The sequence below is a fragment of the Linepithema humile genome, chromosome 4 (genome assembly GCF_040581485.1).
Source record: "Linepithema humile isolate Giens D197 chromosome 4, Lhum_UNIL_v1.0, whole genome shotgun sequence".
Lineage (NCBI taxonomy): Eukaryota > Metazoa > Arthropoda > Insecta > Hymenoptera > Formicidae > Linepithema > Linepithema humile.
The window spans coordinates 20,201,779-20,219,287 of record NC_090131.1 but is presented as its reverse complement, the minus strand read 5'-3'; the positions used below and the strand labels follow the sequence as shown (position 1 = coordinate 20,219,287).

Below are 17,509 nucleotides of genomic sequence, written 5' to 3'. Positions count from 1 at the left end.
TAACAGGCGCGCGGTTTACGACAGTGGGATTTATACGCCCGAGCGCGCTCCCGTCTCAAGAAATGTAACTGTGTGTGTTGCAACACAACCTATAACATTTTCGAATGCTAATAACTTCGCGATAGAAATTAAATTAAATATCTTCGCACCGTGTGCGCACGGCCGGAGCGGTCCCTCGTCATAATTAATCGCCCGTGCCTGTAACACGCACGAGAAATTCTTGCAGCGTATTCAAAGATCAAACGATCATAAATGCGATCTAGGTACGTTTCGCTCGCGGCATTCCACGAGGTGATCGCCATCGCGAGGCTGTCGACCTTTTTCGTCGCGAAATTCAGGAAGGATTAGCGGCGCACTTTAACGCTTTCATTTCCGAGCAGTTAACGATCTATACTCGCGTGACGTCGTCCGCACATCATCGTCGTGTCTAATTGCTTCTACAATCGTCGCGTCGCGATTTATATTGTCCCAGCCGAAGATCATTCGTTACGTGACACGTTTTCACTGGGCTCTCCGACTATCTAAGACAGTCGTACGAAATCGCGAGTAAATTAGATAAGCAATAAATAACCGAATGAATAATGCATGTCGTTGGGTAATTTCTGTTTCCTTCGTCAACGAAAATATTAATTTCCTTATGTATTTATTTACTTAGTGTGTCGGATAAAATTCAAATTTTGGAAGCTATTTCGTGCGATGAATATTGAATAAAATTGCCAAATTATTCATGAGTCGCGGAATCATCGCAATTCAAAACTGTGCTTATAACGATGGTCACCTTACTGACGTACCTATTCTATTATAGTATCCCCGAAGTTAACGCGCGCGGAAACCTCTTCGACCCGCATGAATAAAGATACGGTAACGACGTTCGGATGGAATTTCTCACGTGTCGCCAGATTATCATACTTTCTAGCCAGTAACATAAGTTACTACGCGAAGTCTCTCTCCTTCTCTTTCTCCCGTTTTTTTCTTAGGAAAGCCTCCGAGACCTCGAGAGTGCTGCCTGATGCCACACAGTCACCGCGGCGTCATTCGTAACGTGACAGCGAGGCGACGTGGCAGCGCTATTAAGGCTCGCGCATATTGCGGCAGTGTGCAGCCGGAACGATGGGGCACCGTCAATTAACATAATTAACAATATTATGAATCATCCTCTTAATGCGCCAGGCACCTCGCACGCGGAGGTGTGCGGTGAATTACGCGCGCCGTTAACCTAAGCGCAAAAATTCGTTTTTTTTTCTTCTTTTCTCTTCGTCTTCTCTTCTCTTCGCAGAATATTTTTCTCTTGTTTGCTTATTTTCTCTCCGATGATGCGCGGAACTTAATCCCGAGTGTCACCGGTTCCTATATTTCCTCGCGTTGACCGTCGTAAATTCAGATGCTGATGAATAATCGCGACTCTACGATTAAAGCGCGCGAGGATTAGCGCGATGAAATACGATCGGTAGGTACGGGTAAAATCGTTAGTGGACAAATGCGAGCCTCTGAATAGACTGCACGTGTCCCCGCGCGCCAAGGTAACAATGTTTATCTCACGATTACGACTTTCTGGTATTCAGGTCTGACACAGTTGTTATTAATAACGTCGTAATTTCGAGTCTTTTATTGGTTTTTTATGCAAAGAACTGTTTGTAATTTTATTTTATTATTTTTTTTTTTTTGAGATTTTGTTTAACTGTCGTTTATGTGTTTTTTATTTACGCATAATTCTAAGTTAAACACGTCGCATTAACATTAATTTTGATTGCGCAATGTGACTGGACATTGCGCAATAGACGTGTGGTTACATCTCTAATATCAGCATAATATCGACAAGTGTGGATTTTCATCCAAAGATAAATAACTAATAAATAGAAAATGTATGTTTGATTTTCCACATTTTATTAATTGCATTAAAAATGTCTGAAATTTTCTTACTGCAGAACGATTTTATCTCATTACTTTTAGCTTATTGCAATTTCCAGACGCCGACCAAGCAACACTATAACTCAATTTTCTCTTCATATTTTAGTGGCAATAAATTTTTTACAGTCCTTAATATAAAATTCATAGACTCCAGGCAATTCTTCAGTGTCTAATGAGTGAAACAGTCCTGGTGTAACGGTAACCGTGCGGATAATAAAAACTTCGTGTCGCCGCGAGCGTTGCGGTTTCGCGAATTTCGACGACCCCCCTCGACGCTGTGTTTCCCTCTGCAATTCCCCGACGTCGTTAAGGATCTCCACGGACTCATTTTCCCAAAGCCGTCGTGCTACTGAGGAGCTATCCTTGACATCGCGTTATGCTTCATCGGCGATGTCAGGGGTCCCAGATATGCCGGCTGGGGACATTAATCAACGCGATCGCGGCGAGTCGCGACCGCGACACGAACCTCCCGCAGTCGTTACACGACGTTAAGTACTCTCCGATGCGAATACTCGGCCGTGTACCGACTTCACTCGAAATCTAATCCCACGTCAGTCGCTGAAATTTATCGTGCTCGGACGGCCGCACGCGGGACCGACGTGGCCGTCCATTCAACGACAATTCATTCGAACCGGAACCGCACGCGAATACATTTAGTTTTTTTTTTTTTTTACGTTTTGTGCATGGATAACTGATGATGGCAGACGAGGATGCAAATGACGACGAGCATTAAAAATATATTTTACGAGTGTGTTGCTATTTTGTGGCGAGTTATCGTTGTATCCATCAACTAACATTTATGTCATCGTTAAGCGAATCCATTGATCTAATTCAGCATATTTTGCATCGTATTAGAATAATCCGTTGAACATTGTTTATGCATTGCCCTAGATTGTAAGAAGTAAATTCGTGTTTATTGAAATTATTTATTTATTGCTTTAAGTCGTAAGAAATACGACCGCTTCTCACGTATCATTCGACCAACGTCATCCGATTGCGTTTCGAACAAGACGAACATTCGCGATTTCGCGAGCTCGTAGCGGCTACCGCGAATCCTACGGATCGTCGTCGCGCCTACAGCTCGTTTAGGATGCTACGCGCCCTGTTTACGCGCAAGAAATCCTTCATAATAACAGTTAATTGGCCGGCCTGTTCGCGCGACGTGAGAGTTCGTACCGGATAGTAGTCCAGACGTGTCTCTCTCGGTCGAATGGGTTCGGCCACGGTTGAAACTCGCGAATGTTTTCTCCGTTTCTTATCTGTTCATGCTGCCGTAGGCTGCGAATCGCGCGCGGACATCCCCCTTGCAACGTGCAGTTATTGCCGATTGCGGCGCAGGACGCAGCTGCATGCAACGCGGACGTAGATACGTGGAATCGTTAGATACTTTTCTTTTGCGGTACGTTCCGGGCTCCGTACATACTCTAGGGTGTACATCCGGTGTACACGACCGCCGCGAATGACTGGAACATCCTTGCGATTCGCTTTTTATTATCATTAACATTATTAGCTCGTTATATTATCTTGCTGCTCCGGTAAAGATTACTAATGACTTTTATTATTTGATATCAGAAATGCCGAATGTTTAGCAATTACGTCGTTGTACATTCTAAATTGAAACAGCAATTCAAAACAAAAAAACCTATGAGTGTAAATGTACTGAGTTAAAAAAATTCATAAAAATTTTTATTTTATTTATAGAAAAAAACTACAATTTTATTACAACTGTTAATAATGTTGCACTTTTCTTCAAATATTCTATGTGATAAAATGAAAGCTCTACGCGCAAATTTTTTTATTTATGTATTTTTTGAAATCATTAACCATTTTTTCCGTTTTTTTATCTTACGTATCGGTATCGTAAATTTTAATGATATCAGTATGAATTAAAAATCTATTAATTACAAAAAATATCTTTTTTTCTATAAACGCTAAACGTGGATCGAAGATTTTGAATTATGGACAGCGGATGTGTGTGTCCTTTTTACATCATTATGCGTCTAGGCAACAGCTCGTAAAACAACTTTTTTCCATTGCTTTATGTGACCAGCGCTCTTGCTTGCGCGTATCTTAAGTGCATTAATTGCGACAAAAATCGCAACAACTGCGGTTTCAGTGAAATCTTTCTTGTACCGCTCAGATATTTACGATATTTTATCGAGTTCGGTAATCACAGTTCGAGCACTTGCTGCAACTATGCTTTTATATAATTAAATATTAAATATTTTGCAAACTTCTTATATATGCTAAGGATCAAAATATCTTATTCAAGTCTATTTATCTCATACGCACACTGTCGCACGCTTATTTAATTAACGTCATCGGTGATTACTTATCATCGACGGACATCAAGCGCTCCTCTTTTTACCGTGAGTTGTTTCGCAAGTAAAATATTTCGGCATCCGTCACCGATGTGTGTGCGCTTATTTTCGATACGTATAACTTTTTTTGTGCGCTTTCAATCTCGTTTTTGCGATCGGTATGAGTCATTCGAATCGAGAAAAGACGTGTGCGCACGAATTACAGGTCGACTCTCTTATCTTTTCTTCTCTTTCTTTCGCTCACCGTCCAATAACGAATCGGTTAACGAAAAAGTTAATGAAGATACAAAATAACCAGTCGCTCGGAATTCTATTAAAGAGCCTTTGCTTCTTATCTCTATAATGAACGGCGCGATCATCGTCGAAGGTTCCCTTCGTTTAACCGTCAGGTACGAGAAATCTGTAGAGTCATCGGCGTGCACGGCGAATCTCTTCCTCCGTCGTTCGCAGTCTTGGCTACGCATATAGGTGTACACGAGATGAACGGACGGTTGACGTACCGTTCGTTTAATGTGGACGAAAGAATGCCGAGGTTTGAGAGGAACATCGGCGTATACGCATATCTACGACGATGGAAAACTTAGGTGCACCCATGTACGTAAAGAAGAAGCGCATGAGTATTCTCTTTCTCGATCCGGAAGCGCGATAACATTTACACGGCTACTTGAACACCCGGTATGCTTGCATGCTCGCGATGCTTGTCGTAAACAGATTTAACAGCGTATTTAAAGGCGCCCGGCGCAGGTGTGAATGGATCGTCTTTCGATTTTTCCGATATTTACACGTGCGCATTTGCACGGGATGTTTAACAGCAGCAAAATACAAACAACTGTTTTTATATGCGCCTGCCGATAGGATCTTAAATAGTTTTCTTTACGTAGGATTACTCAAATGCTTAATCTCGTAGCAGAACCTCTCGTAAAGGTTTTTTTACGGCTTTTTTTTACGGTTATTTATTATTAGTTTAATACAAATATGTTGCGCAAATTAGTCTGCGGTCACATTTTATTTGTCACATTTTTTGTGTAATTATAAAATAATTAATTTCAATTTTCTTTTCATTGATGGACAAAAGAAGAAAAAGTTTCATGGACAATTTGTGCTATTAATGAAGCGTGAGGAATATAATGAGAATCTAAACCACAATATCTCGAAGTAGGTAATAAAGTAGGTTAAATACAATAGTCTTCATTTGAAAATATTACAGCTTGTTGTTCGAGTTTTCTGCACTTTTTTTGTTTCAAAATAATTCGTTGCGATTTATTATTTGTAATACTCTTTCAACACTTTAAAAACGGACCGTAAAACCGATTATGAATTGCTATTCAATTTTCCGTTCTCAGAATGGTTCTTAGAATGATTGATCAATTGGCAGATTATAGTTTGATCCTACAATACCTTGACATTTTAGGGTCACGAGAAAGAAGTAGAATAATGCGGCCGACGACAGTTCTATAATCCGTTTTTATTATTTAGCAGCCGCTTTTGTTATTTCGCTCAATGGGTGGTGTTGTTGAGTGGCATGAAGAAATGAAGTAAAAGAGAAATTAGAAAGAAATCTTACGATCCATATGGAGAGAAAAAGGACCTATCTGATAGTCTGGCTACGAAAATGTTGCATTTTGTGAATTATTGAAGTAAAGGAACCACAGAAGTGCAACATTAATGTCGTTAAATTTTATCAGTGATTCGATTAGAAACATCTCATGAGAATAGGTCTTAATCTTAATCATGAGCAAGTAAAATATTGAGTAAAATATTAATTATACCAATATTAGTATTATTTTGATCAGATCAATCGGAATAATTAAAATTAAATTTCTTAAATTGTCGATCATTTTTAGACTCATTGATTTCTGATTATTATATACTTTACTTAATAACAAAAGTGATGATGTATAGTCACGAAATACTTCCAAAGAGAAATCAACATGTGTGAAAATTTAAATAAGAACTCTTATTTTTTTCGTTATGCAAGAAACAATGATTCTGAGTGGTCATCCTGGTTTATGAACTTTGTTTGTAAGCCATTCTTGTTCTTTTGTTTTTGGAATAAGAAATATATATGCTTAGACAAAAACAACTCTTATAAAGGCTATTACCGTGCTGTATATAGAGAGAAATTAATATATCTTTATGATAAAACTTCTAAAAATACGAGATTTATATATATGTATACTTATATATATGTATTTTTTTATTGTTATTTTTTCCTGTCACACACAGCGATAAAATCTGATTGAAATTTACAGAGAAATTGCGTTTAGCACATTGAACGTTTTATACATTTGTTTTCACAATAATTTCTTTTTATATTTTTTCATATATATAGCAAGATAACCTTAAAATCAGACAATTTCATTTAGTGAGTGAAAGTCTGCGACTTACATATTATTATATAGAGATAAGAATTGGAGACCTACCGGTGATAAAGCTTCCTGCATATGCAGGGATGCGTTTTCAGCCTCGTCGGTACACGTCGACATTCTCCAGCGTCTTGCGATTATTTTTTCTCGTTGTATCGTGCAGTCTCTTAAAACGGCAAATTCCAGTTGCTTTCCCTTAGTATTTTTATAGAGAGGAATGAGATATTCTATCACAGGTGGCAGATATGGCACGATTGTTTGATAGACGAGAATTGTAAATCTGTAAATAGTAAAAGAAAGATGTGATGACATCATTGAAATGCTATTGATAGTTAAGCCGTTTGAGCTTAATATAATAATAAATATCCATTTATTTGTTATTTATTATACTTTATGTAAATAAAGCACGCTTTAAATGCTTTTAATGCATTTGAGCACGTGTATCAAAGTATAGCATCATTTCTTTAGAACATCCACTTTACAGCCAGACTGTTACTAAGTAACTAACTGACCGTTACGAACTGACTTGTGCCTAAAATTCTCAAGTATCAGTGGTTGCGAACTATGCACAATAGAGAACAACGTGGGCTGCGCAGTGCATGTGCAAAGCGCACTGCGCAGCACATGCACGCAGTTTTCGATTGTGTCGTAGTCCGTGTCTTTTTCTACCATCACTGGTCTAGCTTTATCTAGAAAATTTGCTTTTGTCACTCTACAAAAGGTTGAGCATGCATCTTTTCGCATCACAGATAGATGTCGTAGGAAACTAAAATATATATACGCGTGAGCGGGTATAGCTTTATTCATTTATGGGTGAGGATTTGCCGCTACGAATGTCGGTCAACCAGTCTGACACCGCGAATTCTACGTCCTCGCGGCCGCGGTCTCGCCCAGGTGGATGGTTAGCAAAACCAGTCGGTTCGCTCTTCTCTCGCCGACTCGCTCGCCCATCTGCTCCTACTACTACGGCATAATACGCGAACACGCGCGCGGAGGAGGGCACGCGCGTAAAACTGGAATTCAGCTCGCGGGCACCGCTCTGACGGATAGACAGGTATAATAATAGACGTAACGAGGAAGCCGGACGAAGCCATCGAGAGTGAACACATAGATAGAACGGTGCCGGTTCTCACTCTTCCTCTCTCTCTCTGTCTTCCGTTCATTCTCTCTTTCGTTTCATCTCCCCTGTGCTGTACCCCGTCAATAACGGAGACGCGATGATGTTCGCGAGGAAGGAACAAGACTGGTTGTTAGAAAGAAAGAGAGAGAGAAAGATGCCAAGAAGAGGGTGGCGGCGGGAAGTAGGTAGGTAGGCACCTACCTACTACGCGGAAGAAGGAGATTGGGGCAAGCGCGGGAAGGAAGGAGTGTAGCGTACGAAGCCGGTATACCGGAGACGAGAGCAGGTTCTGCCGGTATAACCTGATTCTCAAAGGGAACCCTGGTGGACCCACCTCCGTTGGTTCGTTTGTATTTCAAGTACCCGTACGCCCTCGCCTCGCGTCAGTGGACGATGCCTCCGGAGACGGTGGACTCGGTCGTCGAGTCTTATAAAGGAGCGTCGTCCTTCTCTGACGAATCGTGCACGAGGACGACGTGTCTATCGCCAGCAGCAGGTGCACCTGCTCGCTAGATCCTAGATTACTGTCGCGACGCGGTGTGCATCGCGGTTGCAGCTGCACAGACATTATTAGTGAGAGTGAATTTCCGGAAATTCAGTGAGAGTTTTGGAAGTGATTCCCTTTGACAATGGACGCCGTGATCTACGAACGGAATTTTTAATTGTGGGAGAAGAAATTCCTGTGCAGAAATGTGCCGCAACAAAATTCAGTTGCTCTCTCGTGTCTGAGCACGGGTGAGTTCTACATTTTTCGACGTGCTCCTGATAGTCAGTTTCGGTATTTTCAAAGTGAAATTTGAATAGTATAAGGGATGAAAAAGATTTTACGGATGTTAAAACTCAAAGTGGATCATTTTTCTTTGTCAAATTTTCATTAGAAGCGATTAGTGCCATCAATGTAGCTCTCGGATAGTTTTCTTTCAAACCTCGAAAAAGGAAGAATGAAAAGAATGGCAAATAACGGTCTTGGAATATTTTCGAGAATGAGTTAGCCTCATTTTAAAATTATATAAAATTATATAAAACGACGAATTATATTATAAAATGATGTATGTGAATATCGTGATAATACAATCTTAATTCTAATGAAATATATTTTTGTGGCGATAAGCATGTATTTTTCCAATAATTATAAGTATCGCTTATACTGAAATAAACGCCAATTTATTGATGAAACAAGACGGAGTTGTATTTTTTGATAAACTAGATACACACGCGCTATTTATTCTTTAGTTACAAAGAAATATATATATATATATATATATATATATATTACATCTTTAATAAAAATAATGTAATATCATCATTACTTAGATATTATTACACCATCATTATTGTCACAATTTACAGTACTACATACAGCATTATTAATACGTCCTGTTGTTCACGTGATTAAACTTGTGATTAGGGTATTATATATAAATGTATAGTGTAGAATATATATATATAGTGCAAAAATAAATAATTGGACCGCATTTCGAGCGAACATGTATATTAAACTAGTAGAGTTGCGTCTTTGAGAGAGTCTTAAAAAGGATTTAAATAAAGAATTCGGAAATGTATGAAGATTCAAAGAAGAGATACTTTGAATATTTTATATAAAACACAAAATAATACCTGCACTAACTGCAAGCTGTATAAATCTTGTGTAAAAATGAATGATTAATCAAAAGACGTCTACGTCATTTGCTTTCTCTTTTGAATGTAATACACTACTAGCCTTTTTAAAATATGAACTGTCAAAGTTCGCAGCTTTTGCAATGACAACCGCTCGATAATACGAAGTAACGCACAATGCGCATCGAGATAACTAATCAGTATCGAAAAAAAGGCAACAATGAAAATCTTTTATGCTTCTTTAAGATAGAATTATTTGTTAATGAATGGTCTTCGTAAACAGTTTAGTAATCGTAAATGCATACGTTTATATATTATAATAACTATAAATTTATTCTTCTTATATTTCGAAGAAAGATTTCTGAAGAAGAATTTAATTTATCATGTGATAAAATCTAGGTATCTTTGTTTTCTCCTTCTCTCTCTCTCTCTCTCTCTCTCTCTCTCTCTCCTTATATATATGTATAAAACCGCAACATGTTAAAACATTGCAAGGTGACGCATTGCCGCAAATAAAAGCCGAAAAGCAAATACGAAACATCTCACGCACGGTAAATCTTTTGATCCTGCGTCTTTGCGTTCACTTGTTTCTCGTCACCTGTACGTCACCTGTGCGTCATCGCGCAGGTAGCCTCCGGTCGTCAACGAAGACGCGCCACAAAAAAAAAAAAAAGAGCGGGGAGAGCACGATTTAGCGCGATATTCGCGACTATATCGTAACAAGACGAATAGCAATATAAAGACAATACTCACCCATCGGGATCGCATTAGAAGGGGAGGGGACAAGTGTCGTTATGCGGTGCAGCAGCCGGCGCATTCGAAGGAAGCCCGGTGGTTTAGATGGTTTCTTCAGCGCGGTGAGGTGGATTATTACGCGCGTATGTGTGCGCGGGGTGAGTCGGAGGAGGGAGGTAGAGTAGGTGGTAGAAGTTGCAAGGGGGCTAGTAGGGAGGGAGGGGGGGTGATATAAGGGGGGAGGATGGGGACCAACTACAAACTACTGAGCGTCCCTCCTATGTTCTGGATCACATCTCAACGGATGATAGTGTCACCACCTGCGACGTGTACCGAAGCGTTCGATTACCCGGCGAATTCGCTGACGTTAAAACCGTTTTGCTCTATAAGGGGCACCCTGCAGGGGCCCGGCGGGTTTTTCGTTCAGTTTTCTCACTTCTGTTCTTCGTCTTCTCCGATAAAGCCGATAGTTCCGCGAGGGATACAAGATCTCGGTAAAGGGATCTTTCTTTATCGTTCGTTCACTTGATATCACACCCGCGATTCACACTACGTGCACATCGTTACGCGCAACGTCCCGCAGAGTCTCGAACATCGCCGTCGGCCGCTTCGGGCTCGCTGCGTTCCCCGCGCACCGATAGAGATGGTCCGCGAAATCGTGCGCCCGTCAGCGTCTCGCTCGATTTGTCCGTGCACCACTGGTATTTCCAATCGCGCACCGGCTTCGGGCACACTGCTCGCAAGTTCACGGCGACGATGACGATGTTGCTGTCGCACACAAACCACTGGAACCACTTCTACCGATCGACCGACTAAAAGATGACCATTTTGGAATTAGAAACGGAGTTGGAAACCAACGGAGGTGAACGTAAATGAGGGTAAAGCGTGCACCACTTTAATCTGCGCAAACAGTGGAATTTAAAACCGTATCAAAGTTAGACTTGCACCGCAGCAAGCAACAAACGAAGCGACCTCACGCTGGTCTCTCGAATCGGTCTCTCTTCTCTCGGCATACGGCAACATGGCCGCCGCCGCCTCCCAGCATCCCGCTCACGGCTCCGTGTCTCGAGCTCTCCCCTCCGCTCAATTCGTGTGTTCCACACACGCTCGCACACGGCGTCCGCGTATTCTCCCTTCCTCCATCGCATTATTTCTCTCCCGCTCGCTCACCCGCGTTTTTTCCTTCCCGGTCTTTCAGCCTCCCTCGCTCTTGAATCCTCCTTCTTCTCTTCACTTCTCTCGCTTACCCTTCGTTTACCTGCACCCTATATAACCTTCCCTTCGAACGCTCTTCCTTTGGCCCTTAGCGTCTTATTATTTCGCTCTCTCTTTCTTCCTCATGGTCCAGCACCAGCGATCGTCTTTCGTCCTCCTACTCTTGATCGAGAAAGAGAGAAAGATACTCGGGCAATGGTGCGGGTCTTCACGCTCCTCCAAGCCGTTGTCTCTCTTTCTCTCCTTCTCCTTCTCCCTCTCCCTCTCCATCTCCCTCTACGTATTCTCCCGCTCATTTGCTCTCGCGCGGACGGTGAGAGTGGTCGGCCGCAAGACGAGGATCGCGTGGTAAAGACGCAACCGAGAGAGAGATGGATGGACATCACGGATACCAGGGGAGAGAATTGACGCAGGTAGCAAACGTGAGACGAAGACGGGCTCATGGATTTCAGGTGAGCGCGACTAGGATGAGAGACTCATCGTCTCTCCCGCAACTACAAACAGAGCATCAAGTCATCGACGAGACGGCCGAGCAACCGGGATTCTGGCCACCCGGCATTATCGTATCCTTACCGTCTCTCTCCGACGTGCACCATTTCTTCGTCGTCTCTCCCGCTTCGTCTCTCCCGTCTCCCGAGAGAGGCTGCTGCGGGAGGGACGAGAAGCGATCGCGGTGTACGCACACATGCATTATCCCTTCGCGTCCTGCTCGCCCTCGTCTCTGGCTCTCTGCCTCGCTTTCTTTCTCTCTTTCTCTTTCTGCTTTTCTCTTTCTCTTTCTGATTCCACCTTCAAGCCGCGTTTTACTCCGCCTCGCTACCTTGAGAAGGATACACGCGGTCGAAGGCCCGAGCGGGACGAAGACAGCCGCCGCGGCCGCAGACGTACGTTATCGCTTGGATAGCGTCTCGGCGTCCTTCTTACTCTGAATTTCATCCACGCTGGCTCTGTCCTGCTCCGACCTCGCTACCTTGAGGAAGGGTACCCGCGGGGAGGACCGCGAAAGGAACGAGAAGGAGGACACACACACGTTGATTATCGTGTCCGAGCCCTCTGTATGCGCCTTTCTGCCTCCTCTCCGCCGTTTCCCTCTCGCACGCTTCGATTTTATAACGCTCGCTCTTTATCTCACCACCTTGAGAAGGATATCCACATACCAAACCGTATCCGAGGGATATCTAATAGAGGGACGTAAAGTCATCTCGCCGAACGCGCGCGCTAAATAGGCATCGACCGGCAAGTGCCTTTCATCCGATGAAAAGACATCTAGATATCCCAATCTATTGTAAGTTTTTGTTCTGCGCGCAGTCATTTTTTTCTTGGGATATATCGTTATGTATTATAAGGTTTTCGTCAGCGTCTATCCGCCTTGTACAATAAAAAATGTCTTTGCGAATCATCGCGAGGCAGGAGCGCGTACGCCGCGCGACTTCTCCTCGTCTCCCCGCACGAATCTGGCGATCGTGGTGTACGAAGAGGGCTTTTTCTTCACGGAGAGGAGCAAGCTCTATCGTTTCGCCTTCATCCTTTCTTTCTACCGCCATTGTGAGGAGGATATCCGCGCGAGGGAGAGATTCACCGACGGTAGGACGAGGGGAAGAAGCGTGTGCGTGCAGAATATATACACACGCTCATATATGTACATACATACACACATACGTTCGATTGATTCTGTCTTGTACGGAGTATGCGAAAAAAGACGCCTATGCTGAACGCCGAAGAGAGCGAAGCTGCTGCCGGTGCTGCTGGTGTAGCCGCATCGCTACGAAACGGAGATGGACTCGGGATCGAAAGAGCAAGAGATTCGAGAAGAGGTTGCGGAGGAAAGGAGGAAAAAAGAGAAGGGCGTGTGCGTGAGTTCACGATGAGAGAGAGAAAGAGAGAAAATGAAAGGAGATGATGTGCGAGCGACGAAGAGCACGGGCGTTGGCTGCGCGCACGAAGGGAGATTAAAAGAAGAAAAAGAAGATGGAATTAAAAGAGGAAAAAAAAGGAGTTGAGGAGGGAACGCGAAGAAGGGAGCAACGGCGAGGAAGAGAAAGAAGGGGAGCAGGAGAGAGGGGAGAGAAAGAGAGAGAGAGAGAGAGAGAAAGAGTTCGTGAAAAATGGGCACCCAGTGAGAGAGGACAGCCTCGGGCTACGTCGCGCGATGCGACCCTGCTCAGGGAGGGATTCGTTCCTCGTTCGTAAACTCCGTACGTGCTGTGTTCGGCATGGATTTGGCCGAATCGGCGGACATGGAATCGCCCGTGGCCTGGTCTGATCGTTTTTCCCGACGACGATTACGAAAGGGACGAGCCAGAGTCTGGACCGATTTAGAACCCTCGGTCGTGTCGTCGCTGTTTCTCCCGAGATAGGTCCGAATATCCAGTGGATAAAGATAATTCGAAACTTGCGCGCCTCTTTCCGTGGGAATCGTCGCGATCTCCGCGCGTTTATGCACCGCGTGGGTGGCTGTGCACGTACTTACGTAGGCGGATCGAGAAATGAAAGGAGGGGAAGCGAGGAAGGAGCAACGCGAGAGGGGTGATGTTCCACGCGCGCGACTTGAGATATTTTTTTCCGACCGATTTCTCAATTCTATTTTCGTTTCCCCTGGCGCGCGCATTTGCATAGCAAACTACGCGTGCTTCGTGCAATCGATAGAATCTCGATTGATGGGTCGTCGTTCTCGGTAACATCCGATCGGCGAAGAGTGAATCGACACCGGACGAATGCGCGTTACGCGTGGCTTTCTAACATCGACCTCGTGAAAGCAGACCAAAGTCCGATCCACGCCGAGAAAATTCTTCTCCATCCGTCGTATCTGTCGACGCGTGTGCGCGCGTAGTCGTAAAGTCGCCTTCCGCGCCCACCATCTCGTCGTATCTCTAACGCCGTCCGGATAAAACGCGCACACCGGGTACTATGCAAATCGCAAAGAGCGTCGGAAAGTCTATGCGAAGAGGTGCTCGTATTTCAATCGAATCGATAAAGTTTGCAGCAACGACGCGCGCGGAATTGCCCGACATTAGATACCTACTCAGACAACACGCACGCTTAAAGACATCTGAAAGACGTCCAAAAGACTTAATTTTTTTCAGACATCTTAATTCTTAGATTACTATGCTTTTTGATTTGTTGCGTACTTGAGTACGTAGAATCTGTGAAATATGTAGACAATATTTTTTTATATTAAACTTTTTCGGGAGCAAGAATGCTAATGTTGCCAACAATAGAATAAATTAAAGAAATAAAAATAAATAATGCGTAGTTTAAAAGTGACGAATACGCGTGATGCAAGAAACAGAATCGTCGGAAGACTGCGAAATGCGCATAAATTATCAAATTATCCTCCATACGCCAGGACTTTTCGCAATTTATTTTCCGCAAGGATAAAATTGCGGCTTGGGACTCAAGGAGAGGTTAAAGTTGTGCGGTCGTGGATACATCATACGCTCGTTTCAGCATCCACGGATGATTCTGTCGTAGGTTGTGTCGTCCGTAATTACGCGCATCCCTCTGAATGCGCGCCGACAAGTTATTATCGGCGAAATACGCGCTCTCCTCGGCAAAACGCTCATTTGTCACGTTGTACTTAGATGGAAGGGGTGGGCACGAAAATCATGCTCGGTTCATTATAGCGCTATAGCTGTGCATTCCCGCGTCTTCAGGGAGTGAGACAAAAACCTCACATTCTTGTTTAGACCTGCGGTCGCATCTCCCTTGCGTGCTCTGGACAACGGGCTTCCCGATTGTTGTGGATGGTTCTCATATGACGTGATGAAATAGAATAGCTTCAGAAAAAAGTCAATATCTCTAGTTCACCTATATGTATGTTTATAATAGCGGACCCCTTTAATGCACAAATAAATTCCAAGAAGATTATATTCTTTACATTGCAAACTAATATTGACAACGCTACTTTAACATCCTATTTATTTTTCATGTAATTTAAATTATTTTTTCAACGAGATGATATAGAGAGTATACATCTCTGGCAAAAATCAAAACAACATATGCTAATTTTTCTTATACAATTATCGTCGGAATAAGAGATTAGATTTTTATTCTTACATTGTCAGAAAAATTTGCATAGAATTAGACAATAGTTTTTATTTAATTCTATTTCTCTTGTTTATATATGCATATGGCCACTTTACATACTTTACTCATACTTTGTCTCTCGCGAAAATAAAAGTGAATCTTATTATCATGTAAATATATTGTCGAATTAAAATTGTAGACCGGATTCCGTCAAGTCGATAGCGCCTCATCTCATTACGAATGAGACGAGTCTCGCGCTAAGTAAGGAGAAGCGGTCGGTCGGCCGACCGGCCGACCCACTCGTTGAAGTCTCCGGACAGGATTTGGCATAGTGCAAACTGCGCGGGCGTTGAAGTCTCCCGTGTGCCACGGTGTTAAACGGCGGCACTCGTAAGCGCGCATAATGGTTCTCAACCGGTTCACGCGGGATTCATTCAGAGAAACGTCAATGTTGCATCTATTCACGCACGCATACCTACACGTACGTATACGCGCGCGCCTATAGATCGTCGCTACCTGTTCGCCGGAAGAGAGAGAGCGAGAAAGAAACTGATCAGCTCTTACCGGTTGCACGTACGTCTTTCCAAAGTAAACATCGGCGTGTTTACGTCTGACTATAAAAATGCGGCGAGACGAACAAAAGAAGCGCGGCTTCGGTGTGACGTTTTGAAATTGATTCTTCAGACGCGATTTATCAGGATTTTGCGTGAAATATGTTTATTTTGCCTTTTGATTTTTATCGCAGTGCTTTAAGCACAACGAAATTCCTTAATGATTTTATGCTGCATATCAATATGTAATATTTTCTTACAGTGTTATAATTTCAAAATTTTTTCTTCTATTCATTAATTAAAAGAGTCTGACTGGAAAAGGGATTGATATACAAAATTATAGAATATCTATGTTACAATCTCATTTGGCAGTCAAAACAAAATTAAAATACTAACACGATCGGAAAGCTCTATCCAGCTATCTAATGCTAATTGAACATCAATGTGAAAAATAAGTTCGATTTATCTTGTCGATAATTATATTCAGCAACCGACTGGTAAGTCTACGCTAGCGCGTTTTCTTACGCTTGCTCGCGCGCTATCGCGACGCAAAAGAACTTTGAACACGGGAGATTGGCGGCAGGAAGTGCTGCAATGGCTGCTCGTGATAACGGTATCGAAAGTGTTACGCATACGAGCACGAGCAGCCAGGCTCATACATTCGTGAGGTTATCGGTAGTTAAACGATGCGTCGCACATTATTGCGAATGGTTCGAGTAAATTTCATACGGATCTTAATCGAATGTATCGTTTGTACAACTAGGTAGACTCTTCTCCTATGAACAGAATTTTCACGCTTAAAAGTCGTGCGGAGTAAAAGCTTCATAAATTGCATGTGTTCCAATATTTGATAGATTCTTGACCACCGCTTTTGATATACTATTGTTAAATTATTACTATTTTTACATATGTCTTTTTTATTAAACAAGTTTTAATCAGCTCTTAACATTAATGTCATCTTCAAAGATTTAATGTCTTATTCTTCTAACTATGGATAATTCATGATTTGCGCGGAAGCGGTTTTATATACACTTCGATCGAGCTGAACGTACAAACATGTGTATATATATTTAGAGCTCTTTTCTAATTTACCACAGTGCTACCAATCAGTTGCCGTGGAAAATTTACTCTCACAAAATATCGGCATTAAACGCGTCTTCGTGCAAATCCGTGTACCACTTAAGTGGCGTTTATCACGGTATATCGTTACGGGAGCCCTGTAACGATTACGTGCGAACCAATCTCGCGTCGGCCGGCGCGCAAGGATAATAATTGCCTAGCACGGACAATAAGTTGATCATCAAGACGACCAACGCATTTTATGCTCGCCTACCGTTCCGAGAATGCGTTGCTGAATCCTCGATAAGATTATAAATTTAAATATAAATATATATTTTCCGTAATAAAAAATCTTTATTTGTTTATTTAAAAATCATAAATTTATACTTCAAATATACTTTTTAAGAGAAATGCTCGCAAAGATTCTCTAAAATTTGTTGAAAATTTATGTATGTATTTTGAAATATTTTTTTTATAAAAAGTAGATATGTATAAAATGTATAATACGGTAAAAAAGTAATTTTAGCTTTGAGATACTTCATGTTCAAATGAGCTATCACATTTGATTTACGAGCAATGTCTTTGTTAATG

General features: G+C 42.4%; 1 protein-coding gene and 1 long non-coding RNA gene across 6 annotated transcripts in view; one reads left to right on the top strand and one right to left on the bottom strand.

The window, feature by feature from the left end:
* Positions 1–17,509, top strand: part of LOC136999785 (uncharacterized) — a 77,468-nt gene that overhangs the window by 31,273 nt on the left and 28,686 nt on the right. The window lies entirely within an intron of this gene.
* Positions 1–17,509, bottom strand: part of grh (grainy head) — a 118,923-nt gene that overhangs the window by 98,355 nt on the left and 3,059 nt on the right. For 3 of the 5 annotated variants that reach the window (XM_012368139.2, XM_067354509.1, XM_067354510.1), the window contains exon 3: positions 6,653–6,875. In XM_012368139.2, coding sequence (XP_012223562.1) covers positions 6,653–6,715 — 63 coding nt within the window. In that variant the 5' untranslated portion in view covers positions 6,716–6,875. Of the gene's footprint in view, positions 1–6,652; positions 6,876–6,985; positions 7,691–10,085; positions 11,384–17,509 lie in introns of those variants that run through there. The other 2 variants (XM_012368138.2, XM_067354508.1) reach the window with 2 other exon arrangements.